Source organism: Dermochelys coriacea, chromosome 9, assembly GCF_009764565.3.
Source record: "Dermochelys coriacea isolate rDerCor1 chromosome 9, rDerCor1.pri.v4, whole genome shotgun sequence".
NCBI lineage: Eukaryota > Metazoa > Chordata > Testudines > Dermochelyidae > Dermochelys > Dermochelys coriacea.
In genome coordinates, this window is record NC_050076.1 from 17,160,314 (window position 1) to 17,176,931 (window position 16,618).

A 16,618-nucleotide genomic window follows, 5' to 3' on the forward strand; every position below is an offset into this window, starting at 1 on the left:
ACTGGTGATATGTGAAGGAGGGTAAGAGATCTTAATCTGTGACTCTGTGCTTTCAGGGTCCCCCCTGTGCTCCTGCACAAGATTTCAATTAATTTTAACTATATGGGAAGTCTGAAATGCCTGCATTATTCCATTGTTAAAATCATTTGGACAAAGAAAAGACTGAAGCTGCTTAATTTCTTAAAGGATTGTTTTTAAGTTAAACCAACTTAACAAAATAACTTGTAAATTCTCAGAAACTCTTGCTCGCTCAATGACTGTTCCACTGTAGATAAATCATTAATCGTCATTGGGCCAGAAACAGGGAGAGAATGACTGTAGTACAGTGGGTAAGACATCCACCTGGGAAATCAGAGACCCCAGCTTCAGTCTCTCTGCTCCACTCACTTATTATTTATCCACAGTGGACCAGCTTCAGCAGGAGACATTGAGGGAACCTCACATCAGTGATTAGGGCACTCTCCTGAGAGATCTGGGATACCCCTGTCCAAATCCTCCCTCTGCTAGAGAAGGGGGAATTGAACCGCAATCTCCCACATCCCAGGTGAATGCTCTAACCAGGGGGCTAAAGTTATAAGATGGACACTACCTCCTCCTCCGGCCAGATTCTGAATGGGACCCTATCAAGTAAGCATATTCAGAGGCCACCTACCAGTTTAGGCCACGCATGTGATACAGGCAGCCAAATGCCTATCTTTCCAGATCTTGTGAATTGCTCTGGGATTTAGGCAGGAAATGGTGTCTCAACCCCTTGAGGAAGGCAGACATGCACACTCTCAGAGACATAAACATAGGCACAAAGGAGAACTTTTATCCTGAAAACTTAGGTGCCAAATGAGTTTAGACACCTCCAGCATTTAGTGGGTGTTTTATGGATCTCAGTGGCACCAAAACTGGGATTTAGGAACCTAAGTAACATTGTGGATCCCACCCAATATGTTTTGGCAACCTGAACTGCAGATGCCTTTATTGCTCCAGCTGTAATAAATACTTTATTCCCTCACTTGAATATTTACTGAACAGCTCCTCCCCACTTCGTTAGTATTTGTCTAAATAAACTTTTTAATATGTATCTAAAGACCACAGGATTTTTGGAGGGGTCGGGGGATGGAGGAGGGATGATTTACTGTACCTGAAAAGACACCCACCATTCACAAAAGGAATCATTTAACTGTCTAAATTTCACAAAAGCTCATCTCTTTCACCAACAGAAGCTGGTGCAATAAATGATATTGCCTCACCCACCTTGTCTCTTTAAGAAAAATAATGAAAAGTTTTAAGCCGTATGATGAAGAAAATCCCGTCCACATATTTTTGCTTACAACTGAATAGGTCTGCAAGCTGCAAGAAGGTAGGAGAAATTCAGACGTTCTTTATAAAATACTGGTTCTTAAACGTGGAAACCCCTTCTGTCACCTCCTCCAAAAGAAGAGCATTGCTGTTCCCCTCAATTCAACGGCCTGCGCTTTTTTTGCGACAGGTGCAGCGGCCTGGGGGTGCGCCTCTGCCCCGGTGTGTCGGTGGGGGAGGCTACGGGAGCAGGCACAGGAGCTGGGTGGGCGCACGCAGGGGACGTATCGCTACGATACCACAACAAGGGTCGCACGCAGCCGCGGTCCGCGCGCGGTCACGCGATGCAGGGCGCCGGCGGGGCAGGTGGGCTGTGCGCAGGGCTGGGCTTTGCACGCGGGTGGGGCGCGCGGGCTCCAGGCGGGAGCGGGGCACTCGGGCAGGGCCTTACGGGAGGGAGTCAGGGGCTGGGGGGCGAGAAGCTGGTGGGGGGCCGGGGGCCTCCAGGCGCCGGGGGGTGGGGAGCAGGGCCGGCCGCGGGCTGCTCGTAGCGGGAGCAGAGACAGGGCGGGAGGACGCAACGAGTCCCCGGGGGAAGCGGCATACCTGGATCCGCTTCCTATGTCTCCTCCGCTCCGCCATGTTGTCGCCGTCTGGTCTGCCGGTGACGTGGGGGTGGGAGTCTCGCGAGAGGCCGCGGGGGCCGTTATGTAAGCGGGGCGGAGCTGGCTGGTGGCTAAGGTGGGGCTCGCGACTGGCGGGAGGGGTTAGGGGCCGGCTCGCGGGACGGGGCGGAGAGCTCCTCTCTCCGCCGTCTAGGCTGGGGGAGGCCGTTTTGGCGGGCTCCCGGCGGGGAGCGGGGCTCGAGCGAGGATACGCACCCCGCTGGGCGGCCTCCCTAGCGCTCCTGCTCCCTCATTGCCCCGCCTGAGGGGAGGGGAAGGTACCCTGCATCTTACCCAGCGCCCCTGGACGAGACACCAACGGTAGGTGCTCGTGCGGAGTCTATGCTAGCGCTCACCATAGTGTTAGTTAACACGTCTGAATTAACAGGTTCATTAACTCAACTAACCATTCAAGTGTGGCTAGATCCTTGGGGTTCTTTTCTCACCCTTGTGTGCCATGATCCCCAGGGTCACAACCAGTTTGGGGCATTGGTGCACCTTGGGCCCTCCTGTTCTCCACCTGTGCCACACACTCTATTCAGGAGACACCATCATAGGGCGTAATCACATCAGCCACGCTGTCAGAGGCTCGTTCACCTGCACATCTACCAATGTGATATATGCCATCCTGTGCCAGCAATGCTCCTCTGCCATGTACATTGGCCAAACTGGACAGTCTCTACGTAAAAGAATAAATGGACACACATCAGACGTCAAGAAGTATAACATTCAAAAACCAGTCGGAGAACACTTCATTCTCTTTGGTCACTCGATTACAGACCTAAAAGTTGCAATTCTTCAACAAAAAACTTCAAAAACAGACTCCAACGAGAGACTGCTGAATTGGAATTAATTTGCAAACTGGATACAATTAACTTAGGCTTGAATAGAGAGTGGGAGTGGATTACGCAAAGTAAAACTATTTCCCCATGTTTATTCCCTGCCCTCCCTTCCCCCCCTCCCCCACTGATCCTCAGACATTCTTGTCAACTGCTGGATATGGCCCACCTTGAGTATCACTACAAAAGGTCCCCCCCACCCCGCTCTCCTGCTGGTAATAGCTCACCTTACCTGATCACTCTTGTTACAGTGTGTATGGTAACACCCATTGTTTCATGTTTTCTATGTATATAAATCTCCCCACTGTGTTTTCCACTGAATGCATCTGATGAAGTGAGCTGTAGCTCACAAAAGCTTATGCTCAAATAAATTTGTTAGTCTCTAGGGTGCCACAAGTACTCCTTTTCTTTTTGCGGATACAGACTAACACGGCTGCTACTCTGACACTAGTTTAATCTGTTGAGGGCTGTAATGCTTTAGACTAAAATCCAGGTTATTGGGTTCAATTCAAGGGATAACTGCATGATAAACAGGAGGTCAGCCTAGAATCTGATGGGATGTTCTCTTCTGGCCTTCAACTCCAACTCTGTGTCAGCATACACAAACTGATGTATGCAGCTATCACAATTTAGAACAATTGCCTGAAATGAGCCCGCAAATGTAGGTGCCCTATTGTGCATCCACTTTTGCACATTGGCTAGAGGCATCCTGTTTTTAAAAGGTCCTGAATTTGTATACAAAAGACTAAAAATCCTTGGTCAAAATTTTTAAACGGAAGGTCCAAAGTTAAGCTCCTAAATCTATATTTACTCAGGTGTTTTTCTTCATCTCTGCCTATTGTGCTTATGTGTTCTATTCATGTACAGTACAAAGCATATCACGGTGCACCAAATGTGTGTGGCAGCACTCCAGGTACATTCTGCCAGATACACTATTTTATGCCAGGCAATAGATTAAACAAACCAAAAAGTACCCGTAAATGGCCATAGATGTTATTCTTTCTCTTGAAAGTCTGCCGCAAAGCTAGATTAGTAATAACCTATTCTTTTTAATATAGGCACATACATTTAGGATGGACAATTGACTACACATTCCTAGATGAGAGATTAGATCAAAACAAAGATAGTTGATGCACTGTGCCTCTATTTGTAGTTGCCTGTTGATATGTCCATAGGTCATGAAGGCATTGTACTTGTTTAGATTAGTCAGACCCTTGCCCATAGCTTAAGCAATAGGTTCAGATATACATCTTACATAAAAATCAAATACCTTTTTATCTGAGATTGTTTCACCACATGCTTTTACTAATAGGCCATATATATTAGCAAAGCATGTTTAGTTCTGTGCCAGAATATACAACTCATACCAAACCTTGTTGTACGCGGTTATTCCTGCTAATCTGGAGCGCTCAGCCTGTCTCAGTTTGTATTCCTGCGCAAATGAAAATTATACTCTCAATTGAAAACCAGACAGAAAAAAAAAGTTTAAAATAGTTTCAGATATTATACTTGCCCCTGAATCACCTTGCCCACTTATGCGATTTTATAATCACAATTTCCTTTTTATTTTAAATGTTTTTCTTTCCCTTGTTGCTGGACAACGGATCCACACAAGCTACAAGTTAATCTGACTGATTGCATCATAGAATATTAGGGTTGGAAGAGACCTCAGGAGGTCATCTAGTCCAATCCCCTGCTTAAAGCAGGACCAACACCAACTAAATCATCCTAGCCGAGGCTTTGTCAAGCCAGGCCTTAAAAATCTCTAAGGATGGAGATTCCACCACCTCCCTAGGTAACCCATTCCAGTGCTTCATCACCTTCCTTGTGAAATAATGTTTCCTAATATCCAGCCTGTACCTCCCCTGCTGCAAGTTGAGACCATTGCTTCTTGTTCTGTCATCTGCCACCACTGAGAACAGCCTAGCTCCATCCTCTTTAGAATCCCCTTCAGGTAGTTGAAGGCTGCTATCAAATTCCCCCTCACTCTTCTGCAGACTAAATAACCCCAGTTCCCTCAGCCTCTCCTCATAAGTCATTTTCGTTGCCCTCCGCTAAACTCTCTCCAATTTGTCCACATCCCTTCTGTAGTGGGGGGATCAAAACTGAATGCAGTACTCCAGGTGTGGCCTCACCAATGTTGAATAGAGGGGAATAATCACTTCCCTCGATCTGCTGGCACTTCTCCTACTAATACAGCCCAATATGCCATTGGCCTTCTTGGCAACAAGGGCGCACTGCTGACTCATATCCTGCTTCTCGTTCACTGTCATCCCCAGGTCCTTTTCTGCAGAACTGCTGCTTAGCCAGCCGGTCCCCAGCCTGTAGCGGTGCATGGGATTCTTTCTTCCCAAGTGCACGACTCTGTACTTGTCCTTGTTGAACCTCATCAGATTTCTTTTGGCCCAATCCTCCAATTTGTCTAGGTCACTCTGGAACCTATCCCTACCCTCCGTCTTGTCTACCTCTCCCCCCCTCTTAGAGTCATCTACAAACTTGCTGAGGATGCAATTAATCCCATCATCCAGATCATTAATAAAGATCTTGAACAAAATCGGCCCCAGGACCGACCCCTGGGGCACTGCTTGATACTGGCTGCGAACTAGACATCAAGCCCAACAATCTAGCCAGCTTTCTATCCACCTTATAGTTCATTCATCCAATCCATACTTTTTTAACCTGCTGGCAAGAATACTGTGGGAGACAGTATCAAATGCTTTGCTAAAGTCAAGATACATCACATCCACTGCTTTCCCCATATCCACAGAGCCCGTTATCTCATCATAGACTGTAGAGGGGACTTGTACACAAACTGAAAATATAGGGAAATAAAGTTTTAATCTGTTTTAGATAGAGTAAAATTAGGTGCTTCTTCTAAAAATAGCTGGTAAGATATATTCAGACAGAAGTGTGATTTTTAAGTTGACAGTAGCCTTTTAATAATTATATAATGTGCTTAGCTGTTGAAGTGACAAAACAGCAGGTGCAAATTGAGGCTGTTGGTTTAACTTACCTGTGGAAGAGGTTTTGCCCATCTCCTAAATGACCAAGGATAACAACACTTTACTTGGCACAGAAGTGGTGGAATGCACAGGACACTGACGTGGAAACGTGACTTGACATGCAGAATAATGACAAATGGCATGTGATGTAATGCTTAAATCTGTCTTATGAGAAGCCTTCTGCTAATACTGCAAGAAAGCTTTGGCTACTCAAGTTACAGACATATTCATACACACACAAAATGCTTTAGGAAGAAAATGCTCTCACTCCCTGGAACAGCAAACTATGTCCAGTGCCACACCTCTCTGTTGTGCATGTGAGGTAGCATGTCTCTGCTGTTAAAACAGCAGACTTGTTAACTGAGTCATCATCATATTAGGAATTTAAATAAGTGGAACAGCAAAGTATCTTAATTCAATCTATATACTGACCTTTCATTAAAAGGCATCTTACACAATTTCTGAAACCTGTATAGTAGGGAAATTCATGGTATTGGAGCAGCACTTGGAAAGTCTGCCTGGAAGAATGCAGACTTAGGTGAACTTGGCTATGCAACAAGCAGAGGACTACCTGAAGGCCAACAAAACAGAGGAACTGTTGTGGCCACAACCTTGAACTGAAGGAGTTGGATAGGTGATAGAGACATCCCAGAGAAGAATGAAGGGACTTTGGAACTCCCAGGGATGAACCAAATAGGAATAGGAATGCATACCAAGAATCGAGGAAGGACCTATTGGCCTTTCCTATAATTGCCTTCTATTGTGGTGGATATGTGGCATATAAAACAATTATTTCACATGGTGGAACCTGACCATGGAGAGACATTGTTTTACAGATGTCACAAAGTCCAGTGCTGCCAGGTGACCTCCTGTGCCAGTGTAGCTGAAAGAGGTAGTATGAACCTTCATGGAGTTGGGGTGTGTCCAGACATTAGTATGATAGGGCTTAGTCAAACTGAGTAATTGCAGGTAGCAGAACCTTTCAAGGTGATCTGTGTCCATGTGGATTCCAGATGTATAACTTAGTTATTATCTCCCAACAAGTAAAAAGAGTCAGATGGGTCAGTTCGTAATGTGAGTATCTCACTTGTTCCAAAGGCCTATTGTCTTTAGGAGAGTGGGATCATGCTCTTGCCTTGCTGGAGTTTGAATAGCATGACAGATTTCTGTTACCAATCGGCCTTAGGTGTCAGGTGATCAGGCTGAGGCCACGGGATCATTAAGGGAGGAGATGACGGAACACACCAAGTGTCTAAGTTTTAAAGCTTGATTGATAAAATAATAAAATAACAGTGGAGAGTGATGGGTGCACCCCATGTCACTCAGAGGAAGGAAGAAAGCATTAGTGCCCCAAACCCTAACCCACTTTCATACTCACACACGCACTACCCAAGACTGTCCTGGCCTGGGTGTAACGTAAGAAGAAGAGGGGGAGGGGTGGACGGGAGTTCTGTCCTGTGCGCATAGGTCGTCCAGGGTCCGCTGCCAATCTCTGAATTGTTCCAGCTCTCAGGAGGGTTTTTAAGTCTTGGGATCCACTGGGGGTTTTTTGTTCAGTGACCTTTGCTACTGGTGCTCTTTGTACCAGTCCAAACCGGCTTTCTGTGGTATCCTCAACTTTCCCAAAACACACCGGCTAGACTTTGTTGTCCTCTTTGTTTTCCTCCGTGCTGGCCTTCGCTGCCTCTACAGGTCTGTTCAGCTGCATCTTCCTTTCTCACAGCTGGTCGGTGGATTCTAGACCCCATCTTCCTCGGCAGGCAGCCAAGCGTCGGCTGTGAGCTGTGGCCTTGGACTGGAGTCAGTGCCTTATTTCCTGATTAAGCGAGCTGGGGTATCGAGTTAACCTGTTCTCTGCTCTCTTCCTCCTTCCCCCTCTGGCCTCTTGTAACCTGCAAAGGAACCTTTCACTCACACTCACACCTTTAACCCTTTCCAAAATACTTTGCAATGCCTGCAACAACGTTAGCAACATACAATACCGATCTGCCTCCCCAGGGGACTTGAGAGAGGGGTCCATTGGAATGTGACAGTAGGGCATAGTAAGAGAAATGTTGTACGTAAGGAGGAGACTGGATCTGCTGGCAGCAACATAAGACTTCAGGAATTACGTCCTGAATTTTGTGTATTGTGTTAGGAGTAGAGTGGGAATACAAGTAGCTTACAAAGTGGGTTTTGGATACATGAAGTTCAAATAGTCAAGATTGTTCTTTATTGTTATCTATCTGATTTAGATAGTAAGCTGCATGGGGCACAGACAATGTCTTTGTAAAATGTCATCCACAACTATGGAATCAGTCTTTACAGACGTTTTTTCAAGCCGTGATACTGGGTTCTCATACTCTGATTTTACAAATGAGGCTGCTCTTAAAAATCAAGATGGCTATTGTGACATTACACCCCATATTCTTCATAGAAATATGGTTATGATATGAATATGACATAACAGAATATATTTTATGCAAGATGGCTCATGTAAGGTATCATTGGAAAGGTTATAATTTACTGAATGTGATTATCCAATTTGTATGCATGTATCATTTCTGTATCTAAAGTTAGAAATATTGACTACGTAACAATTACATCTGTGTGTATACTTGGGAAACGCCCATTAGACAGTAAGCAATCAGCCTTAATGGGCCATTAGAAAATGACAATGAGTCTTTGAAGATGTGGATTTCCAATAAGGCCTGGAGTTACTTCCTCTGGACATTGCAAATAAACCTGGCTTCATAGTTGCTTTCAAACTGGTCTGCTTTCTTTTTAAGGGAAATCCTAGCACAGCTTTCTGTATCCTTTAAGGGAAATAATACATAACTGACTGAAAGGGACAATTCAGAAGTCACCCAATAACCCACTACAGGGCCCAGACAAAAGAATGGAACTAGTATGGTCTATCATGTAACACATACTTTGGGACAACTTAATCTGCAGATCACTGGCACTTTAAGCCTTACCAGCTGTTTTAAAGCTGTATTGCATCAGTGTATAGAAAGGGAGACTTTAATCAGAGAATCCAGACAACATGAACAGTAATGCTCCATATTAAAACAAAAAATCCTTGTGCAATTTGATATTGAAGTGATAAATGCAGATTTGCCAAAAAAAATGAAATATATTTTAAAATGCATACCGTGCATTGCGTTACAAGTATAGATCAAATACAAAGAGAAGACCATGACTGCAAGTGAATTATACTCTATCGTGCCCAGTCTTTAACCTTCTCTTTCCAGGAAGGTTATTAAGAAGGTTATAGCTGGGCAACTTTGGTGTCCTCTGGTGTCAAATTCCCTTGATCTCTTTCAGTCTGGCTTTGGACCTGATTATGTCAGGAAGAGTGGTCTCATCGGTTGATGATCTCCTAGAAATAGACAAAGTACATGTCGAAGCTGATTTTTCATTTTTTTCTTTTCTTTTAAAGATTTGTCAGCAGTTTTTGATACCAGTGCCCATGAAGTTCTGTTGACACACCTGCAGATACTGGCTAGGATAGATGGGAAGATTTTATTCTTCTCAAATACATCCTAAATTGTGGGGTTACAGAATTGTTCAAAATGCCTAAAAGCTCTCTCATATGGGATCCACTGTTCCAGTTCTATTCTGTCACTGCTTAAGTTAATGTGTACAGTATGTGAGGCCATTGCAGGAAGGGCTATGTTGCCATCAGTGTTCAGGTGACACAAGCGCTATATCGGATTTTTATTGAGCGTAGATGGAGTAGTATATTGATTTTCCAGTACCTGGCTAGGATTGAATGTGGATAGGGTGGGGTGGTTGCAGTTCAGTCCAGACAAGTTGTTGATGCTGGTAGGATGGGGCAGCATCTAGCAGAAGGCAAGATGGAGTGGTGTCTGCCTCCGTGATTGAGGAGGACTGACTACATTTTGTCAATGTGGTTTGCAGTTTGGGCAGAGGAAACTTTTGGATCCCACTTTGCTGCTGAATTCTCAGTGGTGTCTACAGCCGAAAATGCTTTTTTTCATCCAAGTCTGGTTAGGAAACTAAAACTGTAACCATTTTCTGTGGTGTAGGCCTTGCTGCTGTTACCCATTCTGCAACATTAATTATTGCAATGAACTTGAGGGGATACACTCAAGAAACAACTCAGAAACTACAACAGCTGCAGAAAGCAGCTGACGAACTGCAAGGAGAACTTAACATCAGTTTTCCAGACTGATTTTGCTTCCTATTTGCTTCCAAGTGAAATTCAGGTTATTGACAATGATCTATAAAACTGTGTACGACTCCTGTTTAGGATCTGCCTAACTGAGATGACACCTTGTGCTATTTGTAATTTAGAATGTTGAGGCGAGCCAGGTACCTCCTTAGCTTTAAACATTTTGAAGCTGGAGTCAGGGCCTTTGTTTCTAATACGTATATTTCTGCTGGTCTAACAGAAAGAGTTTGTTGACCATTTTAGGATCGATTTTCACAGGCTTTTATCTCAAGGAACTGATTTTGAGGGATGGATACAGTTCACAGTGTAGAGGTTTTATTCTACTTTTGTTTATATTGGTCAATAAATTGTGTATGAATTTAGTAATTTTATATTTGCACTTGGACACAATGTGATGGGCACATTTTTCATATAAAAACAAGTAAATAGGTACTAGGAATTGGGGGTAACATCCCATATGTGAGATTTTACATACAACCAATGGTAAAACTGATAGTATATTCCATAAGCTTTAAACAGTAACGATCGGTGGATTTTAATGTATGCATATATAAAGTGAGGCATTTTGATTCTAAGAATCATAAAGCAACCTGTATGATGCCATGTAAAGAGCTGGAATATACTGACAGGCATAGATGACTGGTGCAAATATTCTTGGGGTTGGGTCTGAGCAGGGGATAGCCACAGCCACATGGCCCATTCCTGTTAGCACCCAGGCCCAGCAAAATCTAAGCACCAGGAAAGTGCTTAAAGTAAGGGGGTGGGGGTCGAAACCTCAGATTGAGCAGGGGTGCTGAGGGGCACGTTCTTTTAGTGAAGCTGCTGCTGCCTCAGACCATTCAGCTCAGCTCTGTTTTCCCATCAGCACAGAGTCCAACTATGCCCCATGCCACCCAGCTCCAGTTAGCCAATGGGGAGGTGCTAATTGTTTGGGAACTGAGCCAATATGACCAGAGTCCCCTACCAGCAGAGGGCAGGGCACACCTCCACCAATGGGGTGTGATCGTGGACAGGATAGATGTATCTCTGCCAAGGGGAGGCAGTAACCAGAGTTCAGTGCTGTAAGAGCGGATCCTCTTCCCTGCTGGCATGATGAAGGGATAGCCAGACCAAATTTGGGTGATACTGCGATCTGGTGCATGGACTCCTGCTCCTAGTCCCAGGCTCTGCCCCCTGTGACTGATCCTGTGTCCGGGGGAAACAGGTCAGAGACAGAGATGAGGAGCATCAAAATCCTGTGCGCCTGGCAGAGAGCAATTTGCGGGGACTGACCTCCTCTAGTCTTATCCACCAGTTGCCTATGCTGATAGGGATTCAAGTCAGCTGTATGGAAAGGTGTTATTCAATTGCAGCAAAGAAGACTAGTCAGTTCCTGAGCTGCATCAGAAATATTACAAACAAAACAAGAGAAGCCATCATACCATTGTACAGCATCTGAGGGAAGTACCATGTGAAGTGCTGTGCCCAGTTTTCAGTATCCTTCTGTAAAACGTTTGTGGGAATGCTCAAATTCTGGAGAAGTTTCTAAGGAGAGCGGCTCAATTGACAAAAGTTATGTTACGTCATAGCTGTGACAACAGGTTGGTGAGCAGAAACATATAGAGTTTGTAGAGAAGTTTATGGGGATCATAAAACAGTACTTAAAGGAGATCTAAAAAGTTTAGGTGAGGATCTGTTTGAACTAAGCAATAGTAAGAGAATATGTGGACAGCCCAGAAAACATACATTTAGGTTAAAAAGTTCAGATGCTATTTTCTCCTGCACACTACAAAAAATTAACATATTGAATTCTCTATCCTGTGAAGACTATTACACAATTATAGGATTTTTTTTTAAAAATGGGCAATTATTCAGTCACTGAATGGCCTGAAACATCAATGGTATGTGATTCTTAACTGGCAATTCTTTCTTTGATGCACTGAATTACAATAATTATCTGATTTCAGGGTCAGGTGAGAATTCCTCTCACTGATCATACTGAGTTTCCTTTTGAGATTTTTCACCTTATTCTGGACTATGAAGAGTGGAATATCTATTAAGACTATATGGGCATAGTCCACATAATAAAATTCTGCAATATGGGGTGAGAGAAGACTGATACTGATGGACCTTCCAACTTCTATTTTTTCTTCTTGTCAGAAGAATTTCTAATTCAGTTATTCCTAGCACAGAGTGATTTTCAACACATCTACTATTAAATGTTATTTACTAAGCCTTGTAATTGGGCTTGGTTCTGTACAAACAAAAGTCACAGTCCCTGCCCCTAGCTTACACATCTAGTGCAGACACAGGCAAAATAATTTGGACACATATAATACATACATACTCCTCTTCATTAACTGCTTCACTGCTGCCAAATGTGGCAGATATATTAAGTAAATAATTTCCAGTGCCACCACATGTATTCAGGTTCATCATCTGTGTTCCATTGTGATTTCAGTAGCACATCAGAACAAAAGAACACAGAGGTGGCATGGACACTGGAACACCAGTAAGTAACAAAGCTCATCCAATATGGGTACATATTTGAGACTGCTAGTTACACCTCTGGTGCAGCATGTAGTATTTGTTAAAAATATAGAAAGAATGTGCAGGTATTGAGAATTAATAAGGCCTCCAATGTTTATATATAAGAATAATCTGAAAAGCACAGCAAGGGCTGAATATGTGGCCCTGTCTAGTAGTGCTGTGAAGAATTTTTTTTGCTTTTCATTCTTATTTCTGGAGTTGATAGGGAAATCTTGGAAGAGAACATTCAACACTAGAGGTTTCTCCTTGTATATAAAGAGAATGGATGTGTCTGTTTATATGAATCCTCTTCCTTCCCACTTCATCCCACCACGGATTTTCACACTGCAAACCTGTGTTCGTTATATTTTGGCTGCCCTAAGTGAAATTTCTCAGGCATAGAAAATTAATAAATAATTATTTTTTTCAGCTATGGGCAGAATAATCCCATATGTGCAAAATGATCACGTTTCTTTCACAGTCCAAGCTGCAAAGTTTGGATCCCAATTTTCCCCACCTTTTGGAGTTGTGGTCTCCCATGTTTAAGAAAGATGAGTTCAAACTGGAAGAGGTACAGAGAAGGGCTACTAGGATGATCCGAGGAATGGAAAACCTGTCTTATGAATGGAGACTCAAGGAGCTTGGCTTGTTTAGCCTAACCAAAAGAAGGCTGAAGGGAGATATGATTGCTCTCTATAAATATATCAGAGGGATAAATACCAAGGAGGGAGAGGAATTATTTAAGCTCAGTACCAATGTGGACACAAGAACAAATGGATATAAACTGGCCATCAGGAAGTTTAGACTTGAAATTAGATGAATCATCAGAAGAGTGAAGTTCTGGAACAGCCTTCCAAGGGAAGCAGTGGGGACAAAAGACCTATCTGGCTTCAAGATTAAACTTGATTAAGTTTATGGAGGAGATAGTATGATGGGATAACATGATTTTGGCAATTAATTGATCTTTAACTATTCGTGGTAAATAGGCCCAATGGCCTGTGATGGGATGTTAGATGGGGTGGGATCTGAGTTACTACAGAGAACTCTTTCCTGGGTATCTGGCTGGTGAATCTTGCCCACATGCTCAGGGTTCAGCTGATCACCATATTTGGGGTCGGGAAGGAATAGTCCTCCAGGGCAGATTGGCAGCGGCTCTGGGGGTTTTTCACCTTCCTCTGTAGCATGGGCACGGGTCACTTGCTGGAGGATTCTCTGCACCTTGAAGTGTTTAAACCACGATTTGAGGACTTCAGTAGCTCAGACATAGGTGAGAGCTTTATTGCAGGAGTGGGTGGGTGAGATTCTGTGGCCTGCATTGTGCAGGAGGTCAGACTAGATGATCATAATGGTCCCTTCTGACCGTAATATCTATGAATCTATGAAGTGTTCAGATTTGAGCCCATTTAGAAAGATAGGCCTAAACCCCAAAATTCAGCTCCAGATTTGAAATCTTCTTATTCTAGGGTATGGGATATATTGTGTCAAGTTCCCCTCTGGTTTCTTTAAAAATAAATCTGGCTTCCTTTCTATCCCTATCCTTAATAGATACTGCAAAGGTGCTGCTGAGCTGCAAAGAGATGTCAGTCACCTTAGCCTCTTTTAGCTTTGCAGTAACATCTTGTGACCAGTTGACCTGAGAGACTAGCAAAGCTTTGTCCTCCCATGTGGAGGAGAATTTCATGGGGACTGTGTAAACTCTTTTTGTATAAAAAGAAAAACAGCAAGGCTTTCATGAAGGTACAAGTTTGAAAGTCTTGCAACTTAAAATTAAGTCACAAACGGAATGTTCCATACAATGAGAGGGAAGGGAGCAATTGGAAGACCATTGCATTAATTGTTTTTAATAAGACAAAGGGACACTGCCAACTGGAAATATAGTCAATTTTACAAAAAAATAAATAATTTAAAAATAGCTTCAGGTACTATACCTATCCCTGAGTCTCCCTGACAATTTTTGTTGTTTTACAATTGCATTTTGTTGTTTTTGGTTTTTTTTTAAAATTGTCTCCCCTGTTGCTGTGTTGAAAACCTACACAAACAAAAGGAAAAGTGACCACAGTGAAACTTACTACGAATAAACAGCTGTCAAGAGCACAAATGAAAGAATGAAGAATAATTTTTTACTCTAATCTCTTTCACTTTTTGTAATCATAGGCATTACTGACTAGAGTAGTAGGTAAAGATGTTTCAGGAAGAATGTGATTTTTAAGTTGACAGTGGCCTTTTATCTAAAAGTTTTAAAAGTAAATTTTGATTATTTTACAAAAACACCCAAAATCCTTTCTTAGAAAGTTTTTAGCTGTGAAAAATACAGAAAAGTTAATGAAAAGGGTCAATTCTTGCTAAAGTTATCTGAGAAAAATTGAACAGCAAACTAATTGCCATTCTAAGTTTAATAACACTTTGTTTGTTTTGTTTTGTTTTTTTGTAGAGAACCTTACGGAGTTATACTTAGGTTTTCCGGCTTCAGGTTTTTTTTGTTTTTTGTTTTTTCCTAATTATAGGTGTTTATTTTTAGGGAATTTTTGACTCATATTTTAGGAGTAAACAATATGAGGGGTTTTTTATCTCAGTTTAAAAAATTGTTTTCTTTGAATTATATCAAATATTGTTCCCCTGTGTAGCCCTTTACTCCCAGGGATGATCTCCAAAGATCTGATCTAAAACCTTAAGTCAATAGAAAGACTCCCATTGACTTCAACAGGATTAGGATTGGGGCTCTTGTGAGTGTGAGAGGACTTTAGGGTCCTTCTGCACTATAAATAGTTTTAAATACTACAAAAATGGCAAATTTGGGGTATTTTGTTATATATACACATCAGACATATGCATCAGTAGGGTTTATTGGGTTTTACTGATTTAGCCCTAAAACCGGAAACCCTGGTTATAGTATGTAGAGAAATACACAAATATATCAGTATTAGAGTCCAGTCCTGCTCCAATAGAAGTTAATAACAGAACTCCCATTGAAAGCAGAATCAGGCCCATACAATTTTTAGCCCAAAACTTTGCTGTTTCAGAAAGAAAATACTCCTAAAGGCCACACAATATGAACAGTACAATACAGTAAGATAAGCATCTTCATTTAGTTGCTGCTGTTAGCATCTTGTCACACATTATCTAATGCACAAAGGTATGATCTACAAGACCAAAGACATAACATAATTTACTTGAAGATAAAACAAAAGAGCAGGTGCCCATAATTTAAAATGTTAAATTACTTTTCCCCCACAACCAGGGTAAATTAAAAATGTACTTAAACACTTACTATCCTAAGCATCAGTTTTCCTTTTGTTTAATTACTCAAGGCCATATCAACTAGAGTAGGGGAAAGAGACTCTCTGTTAATGACATACAGTAGAACCCCAATTTATCAATCCTCAATTTACAAAACTCCATTTTATCCAAAAAATGTGTGTGTTTCCTGGCAAAAGGGCTCAGTCCTGCAGGGATGTAGATGAGACTGGGAAAGAGAATTGCAGAGCACCATTAAGGCTACTGACTGTACCTCTCAGCCTGCCAAGTCCTAAATGTGGGACAAAGTGTGTGACAAAAACCTGCAGTGAGGAACACACAAAATAATTAATGCAGGAAACATCACAAAATGCTGTGAGATTTATCCCTTTCTAAAATCTCAGTTTCATGATCTTGTTTGTTCTGTTGCAAATCATTTTCAACAGAAAAAGTGAGGGGACACCAAGTTAGTGCAGAACCTAGATAACTTTGGCATTAAAATGAGTGACGTCCCTTGAAATGTGTTATACTCAAAAAGGTATGCTGCTGAGCCTGGTGCTTTTTAATAAGTGGTCTAATAAGGTAAATTAAGACTTGGGGAATGGGTACTGCTGCAGGTCAATAGGCCAGCAGGAATTCTGAGCCCATCTTTGGTTGTGACTGTGAGGCATTGAGCCAGGCAGCTGCAAGAACTGGGAAACATTTCTTTCTTGGCTCATCTTCATGACAGACTCTGCTCTCACTTTCTCCTAAACTCAGCTCATATGTGCAATCAGGCAAAACACCACTCCAGGGCAGCAGCAGGAGTATCCCAGAATAATGAATATGGCAGTTGCATGCATCATTTTAATGTCCAGAATTTAACTAGTTTACCCAACCCACACCTTGCATCCACTTCTCCAC

At 42.6% G+C, this 16,618-nt stretch overlaps 2 protein-coding genes across 2 annotated transcripts in view; one reads left to right on the forward strand and one right to left on the reverse strand.

The window, feature by feature from the left end:
• SEC62 (SEC62 homolog, preprotein translocation factor) overlaps positions 1-2,028 on the reverse strand; it is a 39,081-nt gene extending 37,053 nt beyond the window's left edge. Inside the window, exon 1 of the mRNA XM_038415306.2 lies at positions 1,897-2,028. Within this exon, the coding sequence (XP_038271234.1) occupies positions 1,897-1,932 (36 nt within the window). The 5' untranslated portion in view covers positions 1,933-2,028. The remainder of the gene's footprint in view (positions 1-1,896) is intronic.
• A 44-nt stretch (positions 2,029-2,072) lies between these two features.
• Positions 2,073-16,618, forward strand: part of LRRC31 (leucine rich repeat containing 31) — a 75,873-nt gene continuing 61,327 nt past the window's right edge. Inside the window, exon 1 of the mRNA XM_043492319.1 lies at positions 2,073-2,276. The gene's annotated coding sequence lies outside the window, so the exon portion shown is untranslated. The remainder of the gene's footprint in view (positions 2,277-16,618) is intronic.